Source organism: Pinus tabuliformis, chromosome 6 (genome assembly GCF_031772625.1).
Source record: "Pinus tabuliformis cultivar Carrire ecotype Pingquan chromosome 6, CPIR1, whole genome shotgun sequence".
Classification (NCBI taxonomy): domain Eukaryota; kingdom Viridiplantae; phylum Streptophyta; class Pinopsida; order Pinales; family Pinaceae; genus Pinus; species Pinus tabuliformis.
The window spans coordinates 644,993,302-645,013,222 of NC_142292.1; the positions used below are offsets into that span (position 1 = coordinate 644,993,302).

At 42.2% G+C, this 19,921-nt stretch overlaps 1 protein-coding gene across 1 annotated transcript; it reads right to left on the reverse strand.

Annotated features, from left to right (window-relative positions):
• Positions 1-16,227: 16,227 nt before the first annotated feature.
• Positions 16,228-17,301, reverse strand: LOC149260274 (uncharacterized). The gene has a single exon (XM_089457715.1). It carries the CDS (start codon positions 17,299-17,301, stop codon positions 16,228-16,230), a length of 1,074 nt encoding a protein of 357 aa, XP_089313841.1.
• Between the last annotated feature and the right edge of the window lie 2,620 nt (positions 17,302-19,921).

Below are 19,921 nucleotides of genomic sequence, written 5' to 3' on the forward strand. Positions count from 1 at the left end.
TGCCACTCTTAACTTCCCAGAAACTATGCTGTTGTATTAGATCCCTATGTTGAATGGCCGAATTCCAAATTACAGAGCCTGTGCTTACTTCTGACATTCGAATTCTTTCTTCAATAGGGCTATTGTTCGCATATTTTGTTGTCCAAAGGGAGGCCCATGGGGTGTTAGGATTTGCGAGCCACCTCCACCAAATTTTAGCTCCCATTACCTTATTACTGTGCCCTGGATCCCTTATTCCAATACCACCAGCCTTTTTCGGAAGACACACATTGTCCCATTTGACCAGAGCCCACTTTCGATTGGGGCCTGAACTGCCCCATAAGAAGTTGCGCTGGAGATTCTTTATATCCTTGAGAACCCATTTAGGAGCTGCAAGAATAGAGAAAAGATACAAGGGCATGGAGTGAAGAACAGCTTTAATGAGAACAAGTCTGCTGGCCATGTTAAGAGCTCTATGAGTCCAGAGGAAGAGCCTCGCTTCTAGCTTTTCTAACAGGTCTTTCCAAGAGGAGTGCTTGAGGGCCGAGGCTATTAAGGGAGCTCCCAGGTATTTGGAGGGAAGGGAAGCAATGGTAAAACCAAGAATACGGGCTATGGCTCTTTGAGTGGGAGCTGGGGTATTAAAGAAAAAGATTTGAGATTTGACACGATTGATAAGGGCTCCTGAGGCTTCAGAGAAGTTCGCTAGGAGGGCTTTGAGAAGGCGAGCTTCTTGAACCGAGGGGTGACCAAAAAGCATGTTATCGTCCACGAATTGCTGGTGGGAATAGGTAGGAGAATTGCAAAAAGATAGGCCTTTGAGACGCTGGGAAAGCAGAGCGGATTTTAGGCTTCGACCTAGTCCTTCTGCCATAATAACAAAAAGAAAAGGTGAAAGGGGATCTCCCTGCCTGATACCCCTGGAAGGACGGAACGTGGGCGAAGGGATACCATTGATAAGCACAGAAAAGAATGAGGAAGACAAAATATTGGCAATCCATCTAACCCAGGAAGGGTCAAAGCCAAAGGCAGTTAGGATTTTTTGAATGTAAACCCAGCTGATACTATCAAAAGCTTTAGACAAATCGATTTTAAGCAACATACCTGGTTTTTTTGTTTGCTTCAAAGAGTGGATTATTTCATGAGTTAAAATAATACCATCCGTTATCTGCCAACCTTCTACATAACCAGATTGCTCGGGCGAGATAATGAGAGGGAGCAGAGGTTTCAGTCTGGTAGCTATTTAATATTTTGGCTTGTTAGTGAATGCAGGTTTCGAAGAGAAGGAGGAGCTCATCCGGATCGGCGAGGCTGGACTACTACAAAGCGTTGGACTAAAGGTATGTTAAAGATCCCCTGATTACTTGTATTCGCAATGCATGTTTAGAGAAAAGCAGTGTTTATTTGTCTTGTTTGTCACTAGAAAGCTTTTGCTTCTAGGGAGGTCGGTTGTGTCCGCACTATCGACTCTTTCCGCATGACAAAATGGCGACTCCACTGGGGACTCCATTGATGTGAATGTTTTTTCCTTTGTATCAAATTTTGATATGAGAAAAGTCGTTTGTTTTCTGGTTTTTGGCTGTCTGACTGTGTATTTGGGTGGGCTAGCTTAGGGTTAAATTAGATTTTAGTTCTTCTTTGTTTTGCTAGAAGTACGCAGCCTCTGCATTGAGCATAGTGCGTACTTGTACGCACTGTCGCTTTGTGCACAGAGCATACCCGCACCTGTGCAAACAGGTCGGCTGCGTACCCTGTCAAAATTAAGAAAATTCCAATTTTCTTCTTTTTGCCTTCTAGATTTTGTTTTTAATTTGTTTTTTCTGCCCAGATCCACTGGTTTTCTGCCATAAGTCTTCACCTAAGCTTGTTTCGTCAGTGTCAAGAGTTTTAGTGAAATTCATAGGGATTTTGCCTTAGGGTTTGATTTTTAACTGGTCCTGTAGTGACTTTGGCATTAGAGGTTGTCAAACTTTAGATCTCCTTGGTTTTGTTCAGTCCTCTTAGGAGTCGGACCTGTCATAGAATTCACCCTTGTGAGAGACCTACCTTTGCATCTTCTCTTTGCGAATCTCGAAAAAGTTTGTTGTTTGAACTTTGAATTTTATTCTTGAGAAAAGAACAAAAAATTTTGATTTTTGTTTTGACTGGTTTTTGGTTCTGCATTAACTAGTCCTTAGTTACATTTTAACTGAGTAAAACATCTAGGAATCATCTTTAGTAAGCTTTTGACTCGTTAGATTTACTTTTAGGTGCTTTTCTCTTAGATTTGCTTTTGAGTGAAATTGAGTTGATTTGATTGTCATAGCTTTTTTAACTTTGACTTTTGTTAAAGTAATTTTTACATGCTTTATTAATTAGGAAAAAATACAAAAATATCTTTTGAAGGAAAGTTTGCTTGGTAGCATTTGTGTCTTTGAAAGAAAAAGGAATTTTCGTGAAGTCATTAGTGGTCATGTGTCGTATGTTTTGAAAATATAAAGAGTTTGTTTCTTTGTTTTTCATTGCCAAGAAAGTTGTCTTTATATCAAGTTTGCATTCTCCAACTCTCTTAGCTAGGGAATTCATTGAAAAATGAAAAATTAGTATAAATCATCCTAAGTGCATCTTTTTAGTGGATTTCGGTCGAGTCTACACACCATCAGTTTCATCTCCACTACCTTTTGTCTTAAAGAAAAGCCATAAAAATTAACGCTTAAAGTAAAATCAACTTAGTAACTTTTATTTACTAGGGCTCTGAAACACCAATATAGATCAAGCTAGTGTCTTGGAGTAGGAGAGTAATTAACTCTCCAAGACAGCAAAACCAAACAAGTAGCTCATCTTGTGGTAGGATAAATCCAACTGTTTCATTTGTACTCTGGGAAAGCTCCTCTTAAAGGAGAAGCACGAGCTCGTGTCCGAACCAGTGAGGGGATCAATCCTCCCTCGTTGGGAACGACGCCAGACACGCACGTATTACAAACGGTAAACCTCAGATTAACCATTGTCGAGGAGCCAGGGGTCACTTGTCGGTAAACCTTGGATTATTGTCAAGGAGCCGGCAAGGGGATTGAGCTTGATACTCTGCCCTTGCGTGCTGTCGGAGTGTAGATTGTTCCCCCAGGTGCATTTGTTGTTGTTGGTAACCTTAGTGACCATTATCTTTAGGATTCTACCGAGGTGACAGTGGAGGGAAGATCCCACTGTACCTGGAGCAGACGTCGGCTAGACTCACTTGGATTTTCCGGGGGGTTCACTTCACTCGAGACGGTTAAAGTGGAGGAACTTGTGCCGGTCTATTCATTAAGCAGGTTGCCGGGGTAACTGTTCCGCCCACCACTTCTGTACTGAATTCGGCGATGTTGGGTTTCATCTCCAACTAGTGTTTCTGGTCCGGAAGGCTACTGTTTGTGTATGGTTTGACGCCCTAGATTCTTTAGGCGCGTGATTCAAATTTGTTTGGTTCTTTAGAGACTTTAGGTGGTTTTCTTTGAGATTTTACTTTGTTTGCGTGTGCAGTAGTTAAAAGTATTTAACTGTGGCTGAATTACCGAGACAGTCCCGTAGACTTCGGGGCAAGTCTCCTGAGATTGTTACCGTGGCCGATTTGTTGAGGAAGTCCCGTAGATTACGGGGCGAACCTCCTGAAGAGGTCCCGAGTCATTACGAAGGTTTAAAGGTCCTTGTAACTCCTAGTGGCAGTAAAGTAGGTTCACCTGAAGAAGGAGAATCGTCGTTGGTAGTCCATCCAGATTACCAAGGTCTAGAAACAGGTTATAATCCTGAAGCTGTTGCAGTTTCCGAGCTTGCTGGTAGTTTTTCATCTACTAGTGATATAGGCGAAGAACCTGAAATATCTGAACCTGTTACTCCAACTTCTAGTGCACCTGATTCACCTAGGGTAGAAAGAGTCATCACCGAAAATCTTCCTGCTGGTTTGATAGCTATTGAAGAACTTGCTCCAGAGGAAGAATTTGGCATATCTATCCTTGAAGATCAACCTACTATTGATCTAAGGGAGCGTGAATCTATCTTTTACAGTCCTCCTAGAAGTACTACTTGGTACCTTTCGTTAACCAATTATTTAGACAACTCAGGGATAAGTTTTTCTCCACCTCGTACTCCTTTTCCACCTGGAGGTATTTATACTCCTGTAAATATGTCTGGTCAGTCGTCCGTGTTCACCCAATCTCCTGAATCCTTCTTATACGGTGGTCCTTCTGTTCCCTCCGGGTATCAGTCACTTTCTGGTACTTTTGCGGGAGCATCTCCTCAACCCATTGAACATGGGTTATTAGCTGGAAACAATGGTAATAAACCGTTGGGTGTAGGAGACATTTACATGATGTCAGGTTCAGTTCCCGGTTCTCAACCTCAAGGTGGCCAATTACCGCCTAGGGGGCAGCCTCAATTAACGCCTGGGGGGCAACCTCAAGGTACACAAATTGTGTCAGGGGGGAAACCTCAAGGACAGTGTGTACCCATAGTACAATACATTCCTCAAGGTCAACCCCAGCCTCAATATGTACCCCAGGGTCAACCTCAGTATCAGTATTTACCCCAAGGGTATCAACCTCAAGGTCAAGGTCAACCCCAGTATCAATATTTACCTCAAGGTTATCAACCTCAAGGTCAATACTTGTGTCAAGGTTATCAACCACCTCAAGGTCAATCATATGTTCAAGGTACGGGAACTGTGCCTTTCAGTTATCAATCCTATCCTCAATCCGGTTATGGATCTCAATATCCTCAACTTGTTATGGGTCAATACCCCGGAATGAACATAGTGTGGGATCCATCGCAAGTTCAACAGGTATTGCAGCCAAGTGTACAGTTATCATCTCAAGTTGGACAACCCTTAGTTGCTGGTCCATCCCAGCAACCGGTCCAATCTAATGTTCAAACTTCTGTACCTTCGGTAGTTACTCAGCCGCCAATTGCACCTAGTACTCCATCTCAAACAACGGCTGCTGCAACTACCGCAACATCTGCTCCTTCCACCACACTTGCTTCTGGAGTATCGACAGCTCTGGTTTCTACTGTCTCTGCAACTACTCCTCAAACATCTTTACCATTGTCTGGATCTACGATTCAAACTACGGTTCAGATGCATGTAGGACAACCTGGTTTAAGTACGGTTGTCACTAGTCAACCACAATTCACTTATCAACCGTACCAGGGACAGTACCAATACGGGCCTGCTGTCCAACAGCCGGTTTACCAGTATCAACCGTATCCTGGGTACACTTATCAACAACCTCAGCAACCCCAGTACGGTCCGGTTAATCCTGGTTTTCCAGGAGGATATAATATCCCGAATGCGATTCCTATTCCAAGTTATCCTGGATATCCTCCTCCTGGGACTGGTCTTGTGACCCAGAGTTTTAGGGATCCTAATCGGCAGTTACCGTTTATCGCAACTTTGGATTTACCAGACTTGACGCGCCTAACGAACGATCCAATAAATTATCTTCCGTTCTGGCCGCCAATGCCAAATAAGTTGCCCAGTGATATACCCAAGTTCGAAGGTAAGTCTGGAGAGGATCCGTCCAATCATGTGATGACTTACCACCTCTGGTGTGCTTCAAATTCCATCTCGGATGATTCGATCCGCTTACATCTTTTCCAGCGTACGCTCATTGGTCTCGCGGCCAAGTGGTACATTGAGTTACCACGGGCCTCTTTTTACAATTTTAGTCAGTTAGCTACCTCGTTCCTAACTCATTTTCAGTTGCCGGTCAGATATGATAATGGCACGGAGCTACTAACTTCACTAAAACAGTCGACGTCCACTTATATTTCCGATCATATCCATGAATGGAGACGTCGACGGCGATTAGTGAAAGTTTTTATCCCATACCAAATCTTAGCTGAATGGTTTGTTAAATCATTATTACCGAAGATTACTGAAGATGTAGCTAAGGCCTGAGTAGTTACTGAAGAGCAAGTCATTGCTCAAGCGCAGTACCTTGACTTAGTTTACACTCAGTCAGGTACGTTACATGAAAAGATCCCAGATCTTCCAAAGTCAAATCAAATCACTGCTGCTCCTTCGGGATCTCATGCTGCTGATGGCATGATTGGTTCGGTAAATACTAAAGCAAGAAGAAATCTTCAAAGAATTCTTCGCCCATTATAACCTTACCAGATTCCCCGACAGGAGAGTCTTCTCCTGAAATTTCCGCCGATATTCATGCTGTAGAGTCATCTACGGCTAAATCAAAAAATGGTGGGAAGAAGAAGGGTAAGAAGAAGGGTAAAGCAGACAAGACTCCAAAGGAGAAAACAGAAAAGTCGGAAACCAATGACGAAAAGCGCAAACCTCGATATCCTTGTCTTATTTGTGAAGAGGATCATTTTACAAGAGATTGCCCCCATCGGGCCGAGGTTGTGAAAATCGTCAAAGGTTCCTCAACTCCTGCTGTTTTGAAAGATCCATTTCCAAAGCAGGAGAGTAAGATGATAGGTTCTTCCTCGAGTGCCACTGAAGAACCCATATTGATGATGTCTCATGTAAGGATTGCGACTCGATCACACGATTATGGTAGTAAAAGTCTTGTTGATGGATCGAAAGAAGCAGAATCTTCTCATTCCAATCCATCAACCTCAGCTCCCGGTTCCGATCCACTACAGATCGAGAAACCTAACCCTGACTTAGTAATAAAACCGCCCGCCAAGGGTGTACTTCGAAGGTCTGCTTTCAATCCACATGCGAGAGCAGCCCAGAATTACAACATTGTTGAGGATTTAGCTGTTTCACCCTCAGCAATGTCGGCTTTAGAAGTGCTGCAATCATGCCCAGCACAGCGAAAATTACTTTTGTCGGCTATAGGAGCTGTTGATGTTCAGGACCCGAACCTGATAATCTTTGATCTAGAAAATAGTACACCGCGTCTCCCTCATCAGATGGCTTTCCAGATTCCAGTGATAGTCAAAAACAGGCCTATTCATCGGACTGTAATTGATGAGGGCGCTTCCACGTGTATTATGTCGATTCAGTGTTGGAGATCGCTTGGTTCTCCTTCGCTGAACCAATCCCCGACAATTCTTAAGGCCTTTGATGGCCGTGGGTTCCATCCGTTTGGCATTTTACAGGATTTGCCTATAGGGGTTGAAGGAAAAACCGTTAGTTTGGATGTGGAGGTGGTTGATGCCCCTCTAGACTACAACCTTCTCTTGGGTCGAAGTTGGTCTTACGCTATGACAGCGGTCGTTTCATCGGTCTTCAGAGTAATAAAGTTTCCACACAATGGCAAGATCGTAACCATAGACCAGCTGGCTTATTTTTCATCCGACCCAGCCTCTTCAGAGAGTATCCAGCATGTCGGTAAAACGACTATCCCTTATAAGGATGTTGGCGTAGGATTAGTTAAAGATGCCGGTTTACTGGGAACTTTTCCTTTTCCTCCGATCAACGTAGACCCTTCATTCGCATTCATTCATATGATTACTTCAGACACTATTATTTACGATGATCCTTGGATTGTCCCATCTGAATCTGAGATAGACTCATTCGGTGATGCAATGCCTTTGAGTCCATATGAAATTGCCTATGAAGTCGTGCAGTCTTTTTCCGACCCAAGTTCAACCCAAATCGACCAAATGAATGTGGTCCGTGAGGAATCCCTTTTCGCGTCAACCTCGGAGTTAATAACGTTTCCCGAAGTTGTGTCATCTGACGAACAACTTTGTGAAGTCCTGTGTGTAGACGATTTACCATGGGAAGATCTCCATCATAGATCTTCGTTTTTACCTGAGGATGATCGTTTTGAAAACGATTTCTCATCAATCTTTACAGCTGAATATGTCAAAGACGCTCAGAGTCCAATGAAACATCCTGATTCAGAGCTGAATTTGGGAAACGTTTCTCGCACTATTCCCATTGACATTTCAGTGAAGCCCGGAATTGTTGAACACATTCATATAGGTGCCTCGTGTTCAGATGACGAAATTCAAATATACAAGGCCCTATTTCAAGAATTCCGCGACGTGTTTGCCTGGTCCTATGAGGAAATGCCAGGAATTGATCCCTCCATTGTTGTTCATGAGATCAAGACTTACCTGGACGCTAAACCCGTTCGGCAACGTCTGCGTCAGATACACCCTCGGAAAGCGGCTGCAATTAAAGCAGAAGTTGAGAAGTTGTTGAAAGCAGGTTTCATTTATCCGATCCCGTTAACGGATTGGGTATCGAATATTGTTCCGGTTAACAAAAAGCAGGGAACAATAAGAATATGTATCGACTATAGGGATATCAATCGTGCTTGTCCTAAGGACAACTATCCAACGCCCTATATCGATCAAATAATTGATGATTGTGCCGACAGTGAAATATTTTCCTTTATGGACGGTTTTTCCGGTTACAACCAAATCAATATTCTACCTGCCGATCAACCAAAAACGGCTTTCATTTGTCCATGGGGGACATTTGCTTATTGCAAATTACCTTTTGGGCTTAAGAATGCCGGAGCCACTTTTCAAAGGGCGATGTCTTATGCGTTTCATGACATCAAGCACATTGTGCAACCGTATCTCGATGATTTGCCCGCTCACTCCTTACGTCGAGCTGATCACCTTGTCCATTTACGAGCAATTTTTATGAGGTGTAGGCATTATCGTATACGGTTGAACCCACACAAATGTGTCTTCTGCATCGAAGTGGGACGATTGCTGGGATTTGTAGTTTCAAAAGCCGGCATTCGCGTCGATCCCTCGAAGGTCGAAGCTATCATCAAATTGCCTCCTCCTTCGAGTCTGTGCCAACTCCAAAGTTTGCAAGGGAAAGCAAACTTTTTACGCCGATTCATTCCTAACTACGCCGAGATTACCAAGGGTTTTACCCGGTTGTTGAAAAAAAATGCTCAATTCTCTTGGGATGAGATAGCTCAGAAATCTTTTGATGCGCTAAAGCACGCGTTGACCCATGCACCATTGCTGCATCCTCCCAACTACAACCAGGATTACTTTTTGTACCTCGCCGCCGCTCATTCCACCATTGGAATGGTCTTAGTACAGGAAGATGAATTCGAAACGGAACATGTGATATATTATCTTAGTAGGACATTAAATCCCACTGAGCTAAAATATTCGCATGTGGAGAAATTGGCCCTGGCAGCTGTTCAGGCTGTCCAACGTTTTCGTCATTACATTCTTCTCCGTAAAACTACAGTCATTTCGGATTGCAACCCTATGATTTACATTTTGACAAAACAATTGCTAGGGGGCAAGTACTCTAAATGGATTGTAATCCTGCAGGAGTTCGACTTAGAATTTGAAAAGTCTAAGTCTAAGAAATCTTTAGTTTTTGCAGAGTTGATGTGTGACTTCCTGCGTGCTGACACAGAAACTGTGGCAGAGGAACCCATTGCGGACGAATCTCTGTTTCTCATCAGCACTTTAGATCCGTGGTATGGGGATATAATCGTCTATCTCCAAACCCAATCCTTTCGGCCCGAAGCTTCAAAGTCGGAACGCCGAAAAATTCGATTCCAGTCCCAACAGTACAAAATTATTGGAGACACTCTTTATCGTCGTGGGGCAGATTTGGTTTTTCGTCGTTGCTTAACTCATGAGGAGGCAGAAAGGGTTATGAATGACTGTCATTCTGGAGCGTGTGGCGGTCATATGTCTAGGTATGCCACAGCTCAGAAGGTGTTGCGTGCTGGCTACTTCTGGCCGTCCATGTTTAAAGATTGTATCATTGCGGTCCAAAAATGCCACAACTGTCAAGTGTTTGATCGCAAGATGCGCGCACCACCTGCTCCTCTCCACCCTATAATTGTCGTTGGTCCTTTTGCTAAATGGGGTATCGATTTTATTACATGTAACACTCACTCGGCCGGGGGGCATGCGTATATCATCCTTGCGGTTGATTATTTTACTAAGTGGGCCGAAGCAATGCCTACATTCGAGGCAGACGGTAAGACAGCTGCAATTTTCGTATTCAATCATATTATTGCTAGGTTTGGTGTCCCACAAGCGATAATCACTGACCATGGGCGCCATTTTCGAAACATTATGATGACAGAACTTACAAGCCAGCTTGGTTTGCGTCATGATAGTTCTACTCCTTATTATCCCCAAGAAAATGGTTTGGTTGAGTCCATCAACAAAGTTCTAGTTATCATGATCCGAAGAATCATTGGTATTCATCGGTCGAATTGGCACAACATGTTATTTTCAGCGCTTTGGGCATACCGAACCTCAGTGAAAACATCAACAGGGTTCACTCCTTTCCAACTAGTTTATGGTTTGGAAGCAGTGTTGCCCATTGAATGCGAAATCCCATCACTTCAAATGGCTGTCGAATTACTTCCAGCTACTTCCGAAGAGGAGAAGCGTCTATTATACTTAGCTAAATTAGATGAGACTCGACGTGACGCTGCATTGGCAATCGAGACTCACGCAAAAAGAATGAAAGCTCAGTATGATCGCAACGTGACCCCTCGTAATTTTTCGGAAGGAGACCTAGTGCTATTATATGATCAAGCTAACGATAAATTAGGTGCTGGCAAATTCGTTCCTATGTGGCATGGGCCCTACATTGTCAAGCGAAAGCTAGCAAAAGGGGCCTATGAGCTGGTAGATTTTGATGGGGACTCTTTGGGTAAGCCCAGAAATGGACTTTACCTAAAGAGGTATTATGCTTAAATGATGGGTATGGAGATTTAGTTAGGTTAGTTTTTCTTTCTAGCTGGTGTGTTTGTTAGTATAGAAAGTGTGCTTAGCTTAGAGAGTGTGTTTTTTGTCGTTATTCTGGCTTATCTTGGTTTTACTCTTGATATTGCAGATGTCGATGCCTCTCCAAACGTACATTGGATTCGCTGATGGTGCTTGTCGTAGTACACGGAATATCTCTTCCGCAGCTTGGGTTATCTATTCGCCCTCTGACGAGTTAGTTTCTATGCATGGGGTGAGCCTCGGTCAAACAACAAACAACATTGCAGAATATAGTGCAGTGATTGAGTTATTATCTGAATCTATTTCATTTGGGATTCGGAGTTTGATAGTGAGGTTAGATTCTGAACTCGTTGTATTACAGCTTAATAGAGTATATGCCATTAGAAATCCAGTGTTATTAAGGTTATTTTTGAGAGTGCGCCTCTTGGAACGTGAATTTGATTACATTGAATATCAGCATATTCCAAGGTCATTAAATACATTAGCAGATGCAATTGCTTCTCGAATGTTAGACAGACATTTGCGATAATCATAAATGTAAATTTAAAAACATTTTAGCATACATGTTTAACAAGATAAGCCGGTAATAATAATATATATAGATAGGAGTGTGTCAAAAAATATTTATCGTCTTCGATCATAGGTTGAAAAACACCTTATGATCGGCAAAAATGATAAGTACAAAAAACCAAAAATGTCACATGTGTCTACAAAAAGTGACTAGCCAATCACTGGTGGTGCTCTCTATACGAGACCACTGCCCGTGCTACCCTACACAGGAACCTCCTGAAAGGTCCTGGAACTGCGACCACATAGCGCTGAAGTCGGATAGGAATATCGTCTATAGTCGTCTCTGGTATGTCCGCCATGAGACGCTCTAGGTCCTGTTCCAACTCGGCTAAGGTCTCTGCGGCCGCATCCTGTGGGGCCGGTGCTGGTGCAACTGGTACTCTTCTCTCGAATGGCCGGAGATTGGCTGGACGCTGTGGACCTACATCTGCATTTTGAAAATTGTCACTGTCAGTTTTGAGACGATATAAAAAACAAACAAAAAAGTAAATAATTTAAAAACTTGTGAAAAATGAAGTACCTCTGTCGTCCCATTGTTCTCCCTGTGGAAGAACCATGTCCGGATCACCGCGAAAATCTACTCCGGCATAAGGAAAATCCTGGATCGCAAAGACCTGGTCCTCCAACCAGTGAAAGTAACCCGTAGGAAATCGGACAACTCCCGCTCCCTCATCAGGATGCCGGGCCATCACCGCAACCCATCGCATCAACTTTGGCTCCCAAGGAAGCCCAACTGCAATGGTGACATGCTGCGGGATCAGCATCGGAACTCTCTCTAGGGCAAAGCTCACAACTAGAGGCCCATACCCAAAGGTCTTTAATTGCCCGTTCTTTGCCCTAGTCAGTTGGCCCTTCATATTGGCCAACACAGCGTCACACCAGTTGAAAATGGTGCCTCGGTAGCAATCTATCGCCATCCGCATTTGGGACCCGGTGGCAATATGCAAAGCGGCTGCGCCGCAGAGTCTGGTAACTGTAAAGGCAATTACCATAAGTTCAGGCAGGGATATGTATTTGATTTCTATCCCTTTCTCCTGGTGCTGACTGTTGCACCACTCTAGCCGGAGGCTAGCAAGGGATTGGCCACCCGGCCTAGTCCCGGACAGAGTCAGTTGCTCGCCCCTATTAGGCAAACCAGTGAGAAAATATATGTCTGAGGGCTCTATCTCGAGCTGGTGCCCTCCGATGTAGAAGCATTGATCCTGAACGTTCCACCTTTCAACCAGCCATTCTAAGAATCGCACCTGGGCCCTCATGCCAGGTATGACCCAGTATTTGTAGAGACCGCATGCCTTCAAAGCATCAATGGAGGGTTGATGATCTATTGCGGCCAAATCGACATCTTCGTGTTCTCTTTCGCGCCAATCAAGCATGGTGGGCAATCTACACACCAGAAAACATTCATTAGAATTCATTAAATCAAAAATTGATGGTTTAGTTTTGAGTTTTAGGGTTTTAAATTCACTTTGCGCGGAGTACGCACCCCACGTTCAGAAAACAGAGCGTGGGTACGCAGATGTTCTGAAGGTAGGCTGCGTACTCCTGCCATTTTCCCATTAACGAAAATGTCGGGGTACGCAGGTCGCCCATGGGGCACCTGCGTACCCCGAAAAGCGGATCCTAAAACCCCAAAGCCCCCAAAAAATCAAACTAGGGCTTAAAATGAAATTCTAAATGGATGAAAACAAAGAGGAGGATGTTGTGAAATACCTGAAAGAGACGGCACTCGATTCCGACAGTCGGATTCTCCGCAAAGTCCACGGGAAGTTTCTTGCCAAAAGCCCTTTTCTCTCCCTCAACAGTAAAATGGTAAAAATGACATGGTAAAAGATCTTTTTATAGGTTTTTTGGATAAATGAATGCTAAGTTTGTTTATTTTTCACCATGGAAGGATATTTTTCAATGCATTTTTGCTTATCTTAAACAGGTATGAGTAATGTGTCGTTTTTGTGCAGGACAAAAAGACTTTCAGGGATAATTATCATTTTTCACGAACCAAAATATCAGAGTCATCTTTTAAGCCCTTTTCTGACTCCTAAAACATGAAAAGATTGCCGAGCATTTCTTTTACACTCGTTAAAACGGAATTAAAAGACGGTCCCCTTATAGCTCTTTTCTAACCACAAAAACAGGAAAAGATTGCCGGGTTTTTGTCGTTTCAAACTCGATATTGGAAATAAAACGACGTGTCCTTGATCGCTTTTTACTTTTCAGGTCAGAGGCACTAATCATGAAAGTACTCCTTGGTCGTAAGACTAAGCGGTTCTCTCAAGTATTATTTTATACTTTTTCGGGCTTGGGAGATACAAATTTACGAAAAAGTTCAACCTGGAGTCTTCTTAAGTTTTTTCAGACTCTCTAAAAATGAAAAACGCCGAGTTTCTCCTATACTGGACTCGTTAAAATTTCACAGTAAAGGACCGGTTCGATTACAAACAGGAACGGACCACTCCTTCTTAGGGTTCGAATCAAAACTAAGTTGGACTCATCCGAAGGATGAGCTTATAATCAAGCATATGTTATCCTCCTCAAGCTTGTAAAAAATAAAGAGGTACTTGCCAGAAATGGTGGGGGAAAAGAGAGAAAAATGAGCCCATTTGTTATCCTTTGTCTCAGAAGAAGCCTTATTACCACTCTTGAACACGACACTTTTCATTCACCTGGGTTGGGAAATCCTTTGCCTCACAGTTGATCAAACCAAATTGAAAGTCTTTAGCTGGGTATTAACTTTGTGTCAAATATCACCAAGCCATCTGTCGTGTCGTTATGTGCTCAAGAGGTCTCTGCAATAAACATTCATCTGCAAAATACTTGTCATCCATTTTTGACCATCCCTGAGTCAGTCCTTACAGCTACATTTCTTCTACTTGATCTATGATTTCGTGTTGTGGGCTTGCCTGCAACGGGTCGCTTTCTATCGACATCAGCACATTATCTAGAAAGATGACCTAGGAATCGTCAGTACCTTGAAGTCTGCATGCATCAATGGCAGGTTTCTCGCCTTTGACGACAGTTTACATCATTGACTTTCGATCGAAGGATTCAGTGAAATGTTCGACATCAACTCATTCATTCACATCTCATGGATTGTACTGGGTACTTTGAGAACCATTGACATCACTGGTGGTCTCTCTCACGCTTGTTAACAGTTTACATCATTGACTGGTAATCAAGTGGTTTCTACCATGTTCGACATCAACTCATTTATTCGCATGGATAGAATCGTACCTGTTCGGGAAGTAGAAATGAAGACCCTGGATCTAGTTTCCACCATCCAGGCTGCGAGGAGTTTTGTATTCATTATACAATAGACTAATCATAAACAGATGGCTGCGTCCATACTGTGTCTACAAAAGTCTATGATTATGATGTACTGCAGAATCATTCCTGTATCAGAACAGTAGATAGTCAATTAGTTAAAAGTTTTCAATCTGAGTATGGGAATGCCTACCTCAGCGATGATATGATCATATATATGTATTTTGTGTTGAATACTTGCAGGTTCCGACTGGGCTCTCCACAAGATAATCCTTGAAATGATAAAGTACTTCACCCTTCCTAGAAAATATGAAACCCTAATCTACTACAGGCTTCACACTTTAGGGGGAAATCTGTTACACTAAAATTTGTCACCATGACTATTTGCAGTTAGTATGGCTTCATCAACTGTCATACTATCCTCCTTGGCAAGCCTCATACCTCTGCTCTCCATGTCAAACTCCAAAAAAGAGAGAAAGTCATTAAAAATCTATATATCTCTGGGTACGCAGTTTCTCTTAGCCTTACCTGCGTGTACGCACTCCAAGTTCACAATACCCGCGTACTTGTACGCTCTGTATGTAAAGCAATGGGTGCGTACTCCTGTAAAGGTCAAAAGGCGCAAGTTTCACTCCAAAAAAGTTACTAGTGGTCATTTCTAGAGTATTCTAGAAGCTTGTTTGACGTGTATGAAGCGCCTCCAGATGGTTCATGTATCCCTACCAAAGAGGAACTTATCCCATCAAGAGGGGAGCTATCCCATTCAAAGAGGGGCTTATCCCATTGATGGTGGACCTGAATAACTTCCTCTAGAGCACTATAAATACAGGCATTGGGCCAAAGGGAGAGAGGTTGAAAGCTGAACATTCCTAAGGGTAGATGCTGCTGGAATTAGGACTCCCTTGTAAAGCTTGAGAGGAGAGATTCCCATCCTTTCCTAGCCTTATCTGAGAGTGGGTGAGCTGATCAAAGTAAAGGAAAACTATTGCTGGACCCTAGGAGGGACTTGCACAACACCAAGGCTCAGGTTGTAATGGTTCCTTTTGTTACCTTTTAATGCAAATGAACTTATTTTTCTCAACAGATTGTTATTCATGGTTTGTTTCATATACTCCTTGGTCTATATGATAGATATGTATTGTTTTATGAGTTTATCAGGTGCTATTTAATCTTTTGGCTTGTTAGTGAATGCAGGTTTCGAAGAGAAGGAGGAGCTCATCCAGATCGGCGAGGCTAGACTACTACAAAGCGTTGGACTAAAGGTATGTTAAAGATCCCCTGATTACTTGTATTCGCAATGCATGTTTAGAGAAAAGTAGTGTTTATTTGTCTTGTTTGTCACTAGAAAGCTTTTGCTTCTAGGGAGGTCGGTTGTGTCCGCACTATCGACTCTTTCCGCATGACACCTGGGTACATCCATCGTAAAGTGTGAGATTCTTCAACCACTTGCCAGACTTCCAATTTGATTAGATCCCAAAAGTTATGAAAAAAGTTGGAGGTGAATCCATCCGGACCCCGTGCTTTCCCTGCTTTCAACTGATGCACAACATTTTCGACTTCCTGCAGACTTGTGGGCTTAAGGAGAAGAAGATTATGCTCTTCTGTAATTAGTTTTGGAATGTTCCTTAGAACTTTGTTTATAGCAGACGTTCTGTCTATGCTGGGTTCTTGATGAGCTTTTTTGAAGTATCTGAGAAACTCATCTTCAATGCCTTCATGCGTCTCAATTCTGTCTCCCTGCTCATTTTTGATGTGGGAAATTTAATTATTCATTCTGCGTTGCACTGTGGTTTTGTGAAAGAATTTTGTATTATTTTCCCCATCCTTAAGCCATTTGACTCTCGATTTCTGCCTCCAAAGATTTTCCTCCTGTTGCACTCTATCTAGGATTTGGGATTCAATAGCTTGTTCCTGCTTTACAAGTTCCTTAGAGCGTCCTTTTGTAATGATCCTTTGCTGAACATTCTTCATTTCTTGATTGAGGGCTGCCTGTGCTTTGAAAATATTGCCAAAAGTGGTATGATTCCAGTGTTTAATTTCTCCTTTAAGGTGCTTTAGTTTCCGCTGGAATATAGACATCTTAGTACCACTAGAGGGATTAAACTTGAGCCAAGTTGATCTAACAAATTCATTGAAATCCGGATGAGTTAACCAAAAGGCCTCAAACTGGAAGGGACGCCTAATATTGTTGCCTGGACGGTTCCATTGGAGAGCTATGGGCCAGTGATCAGAGCCTGATACTGGAAGGATGGAAGCAATGAATTCCCCACCCAGGTGAGTTGCATTGTCTGATATTAGAAATCTATTGAGACGTGAAGCTATTTGTTGCGGTCCATCTCTTTTATTGTTCCATGTGAACATGCCATTATTTGAAGGTAGATCTACCAGCCAGTTGTTTTGAATAAAGTCCTTTAGTAGATTCCCATCTCTGTTTCTTCTGCTTCTGCCTCCCTGCTTTTCCTCCATTCTTGCTATCATGTTAAAATCACCTCCAGATATCCAAAGCGGGTATAGCCTATTTGAGTTAAGCTCCGATAAGGTATCCAAGATTTCAGCTTTGTGTATGGTTTCCTGAGGGAAATACACATTAGTCATATGGCCATGGGTATTGGTTCCGATTATATGAAATATTGCTTGGATGAAGTTCTTGTTTGCATGTATATTGTCGAGTTGAATTACTCGTGCATCCCAGAGAACTGCCAGTCCTCCCAACGCCCCTTGAGCATCAACAGCTGTTACTAGCCCTCCTGGCCAGGCTTTCGCTGCTATTTTTTCCAAGACTGTCGAGTTACACTTTGTTTCTTGCAAAAAGAGAATATTTGGTTTTTCCTGCATGAGCATATTTTTTAGTAGTCTGCCTTTCCTAGGGCTATTGAGCCCCCTTATATTCCATGATATCAGCTTCATTGAGAAGGGTTGGGATTGACATTGAAGTACTTGGTCAGCTTGGCGTATCTACCTGACTCAACTAGCACTTCGCCTATCTTGATGGTTCTTTCGAGGGTGGTTTTTCTTCCTCGCTTCTTGCTGTCTTTGGTGATGAACTTTCCATCCCATTGACTGCCGATCTGGACTCCTAGAGAGTACTTCTTTTGTGCGCGATTGAGGACCTCCACCAGGTTGTCCACTTGCCGGTCTGGTATTTTGTCAAAGTTTCCTATCTTGCATGCTTGCTCGAGTCCTAGAATATCCAGTTCACCAATATCAATGTTCTCAGGGTCTTCCTCCATGATCTGGGGTTCTTGAGAGTCTTCCTCTCTTTCCTTCAACGCCTTTGTACTGGGTTCAGGATTATCAACTTCCATTCCTTGAAAACTCCAGGCCTGAGTTTTGGTTTGGGAGTGGAGGGTTGATTTGTTGAATAAGTTTTCCCCTGGCTGCGGTGAAGTCCCATCCGGCTGCTTTTTGCTGGTTTCCTTGTCATTTAGAGGTACATTATCAGAATCTTGCACATCATTACTGGCCAGAGCAGCAAAGCTGTTGCTCGTTGAAGGTTTTGACATGTTAACTTGATTGGTCTTGGTATTGGCTGTCGATTTCTTGTGCCCTCTTCTGCGGTTTACCACTTTGGTAAAACCGTCAGACGCTTGATTGTCTGAGTCCATTTGAGGAGGGGGTTTCCTGTTCAGAGGACAATCTCTGTAGAGGTGTCCTAGGTCATGGCATTTCCTACATCTAAACGGTACATGCTCATAATCTATTAGCTGAATCCATTCAACATCTTCATGGAAGAGGCTTACCGTATCTGGCAGGGCTTGCTTGAGGTCCATATAGACGCAGATCCGGGCATATGATGTGTATCTGCATAATTTTGTTTCCTCTGCCACCTTGACGAATTCGCCCAGAGCATTTCCAATCTCCTGGAGGGAGCTTTCTTCCCAATATTCCCATGGAAGCGAGTACAGCCTTATCCAAACAGGAGCATAGCTGAGGTCTTCCTTATCTGGATTGAAGCGTTCAACCCACCCTTTGAGATATAGACCTGCAGAATTGAAGAAGTAAGGACCCCCATCCAGAATCCTGTTGCGATCTTCCAAGCAGTTAAAAACAGCCGTAAAAAACCCCTTCGGTCCTAGATGCAGAGTGATGTGGCCCTTTGGGTTCCATTTGGAATTTATCCAGCTCCTTAGCGCTTTCTCAGTTGGCCATATTCCAATAAACTTGCCAATCAATGCATGATCCCTCATAAACTGTATTCTGGCATTGATTCGGTGACTGGGAAATTCCACTTTTGGCCTGTGAGTGGCCACCGGCCTACATGTGGAGGAACTTGCTTTGGTTTTGTCTTTCTGATCTTGTTCATTGTCCTGTTGCTTGCTGCTGTTCGTATTGTCCTCATTCTGTCTGTCTTCCTTGTCAGTGTCTTCGATCCGCTGCTTTTGGCTATCGTTTTTTGGGGGAGGCGCATCGCCCTCCCCCTGAGGGGGCTGCATGTTCCTTCGCACTTATGGCAGGACCACGAAACCTCTGATCCGCCCTGGTTCTGTCAAAGCTGAGCTATGTCAGTGGAGCCTGCCGTAGCAGGGGCTACAGAAACCCTAGGACGAGTTGCAGAAACCCTAGTTCACCGTCCAGAGTTCCATTTTAATATAGTTCAATATTGTAAGTTTTTGTCTTTCTTAAATATATATTTTTCCAACTTAATTTAAAACATTGTATTAATTATAGATTTAATTTTTATAATAATAAAATTTTGATTTTTTTATATTCAAAAATATATTTTGAATTAAATAAATTACAATCTCAATGAAAAAAATATAAAACAATTAAATTATACACTTCAAAATTATTAAGCTTATGTCATAACTATTAAAATCTAATAAAACAAAATAACGCATAAAATAACATTTTTATTGTTTTAATTGAAGTAAATATTAAACAACCTATTATTTATTGAATTGAGACTTCTGTGATCCATATCAATTTGTTGAGGAATCTTCGGCGAAAATCACATAGAAAAACTTTTGTCGACGCGTTTCGAACCAGCCAGTGTGGTTCATCGTCAGGACAAGTTGAATGAGTTGATCTTACTAAGCACATTAAATAGATAGGGCAGAGAATCCCATGACTTAACGGTTAACAACCAACAACTAGAATTGACTAGATAACGGTTAGATTAACTCAGATAAAGGGTCAATTAATATTAATATATATAATTTTTTTTTATTTTTTTTCATTTTATTATTTTAATTAATTTTAAATTTATTTTTTTATTTTATTATTATTATTATTATTATTATTATTATTTTGGTTCTTAATATTAAAATTAAAATGTAACGGACAATGTTATAATTAATATATAAATGTTGTAAATATATTAATGAATATAAATTAAAATGAATTAAATTAAAAGTTTATGTAAAATAAATTAATTTCAAAAATATATTAGTTAGTAATAAATAAAAAATGGGGATAGTTAATTATATTATAGTGTTATAATATTAAAATTAAAATA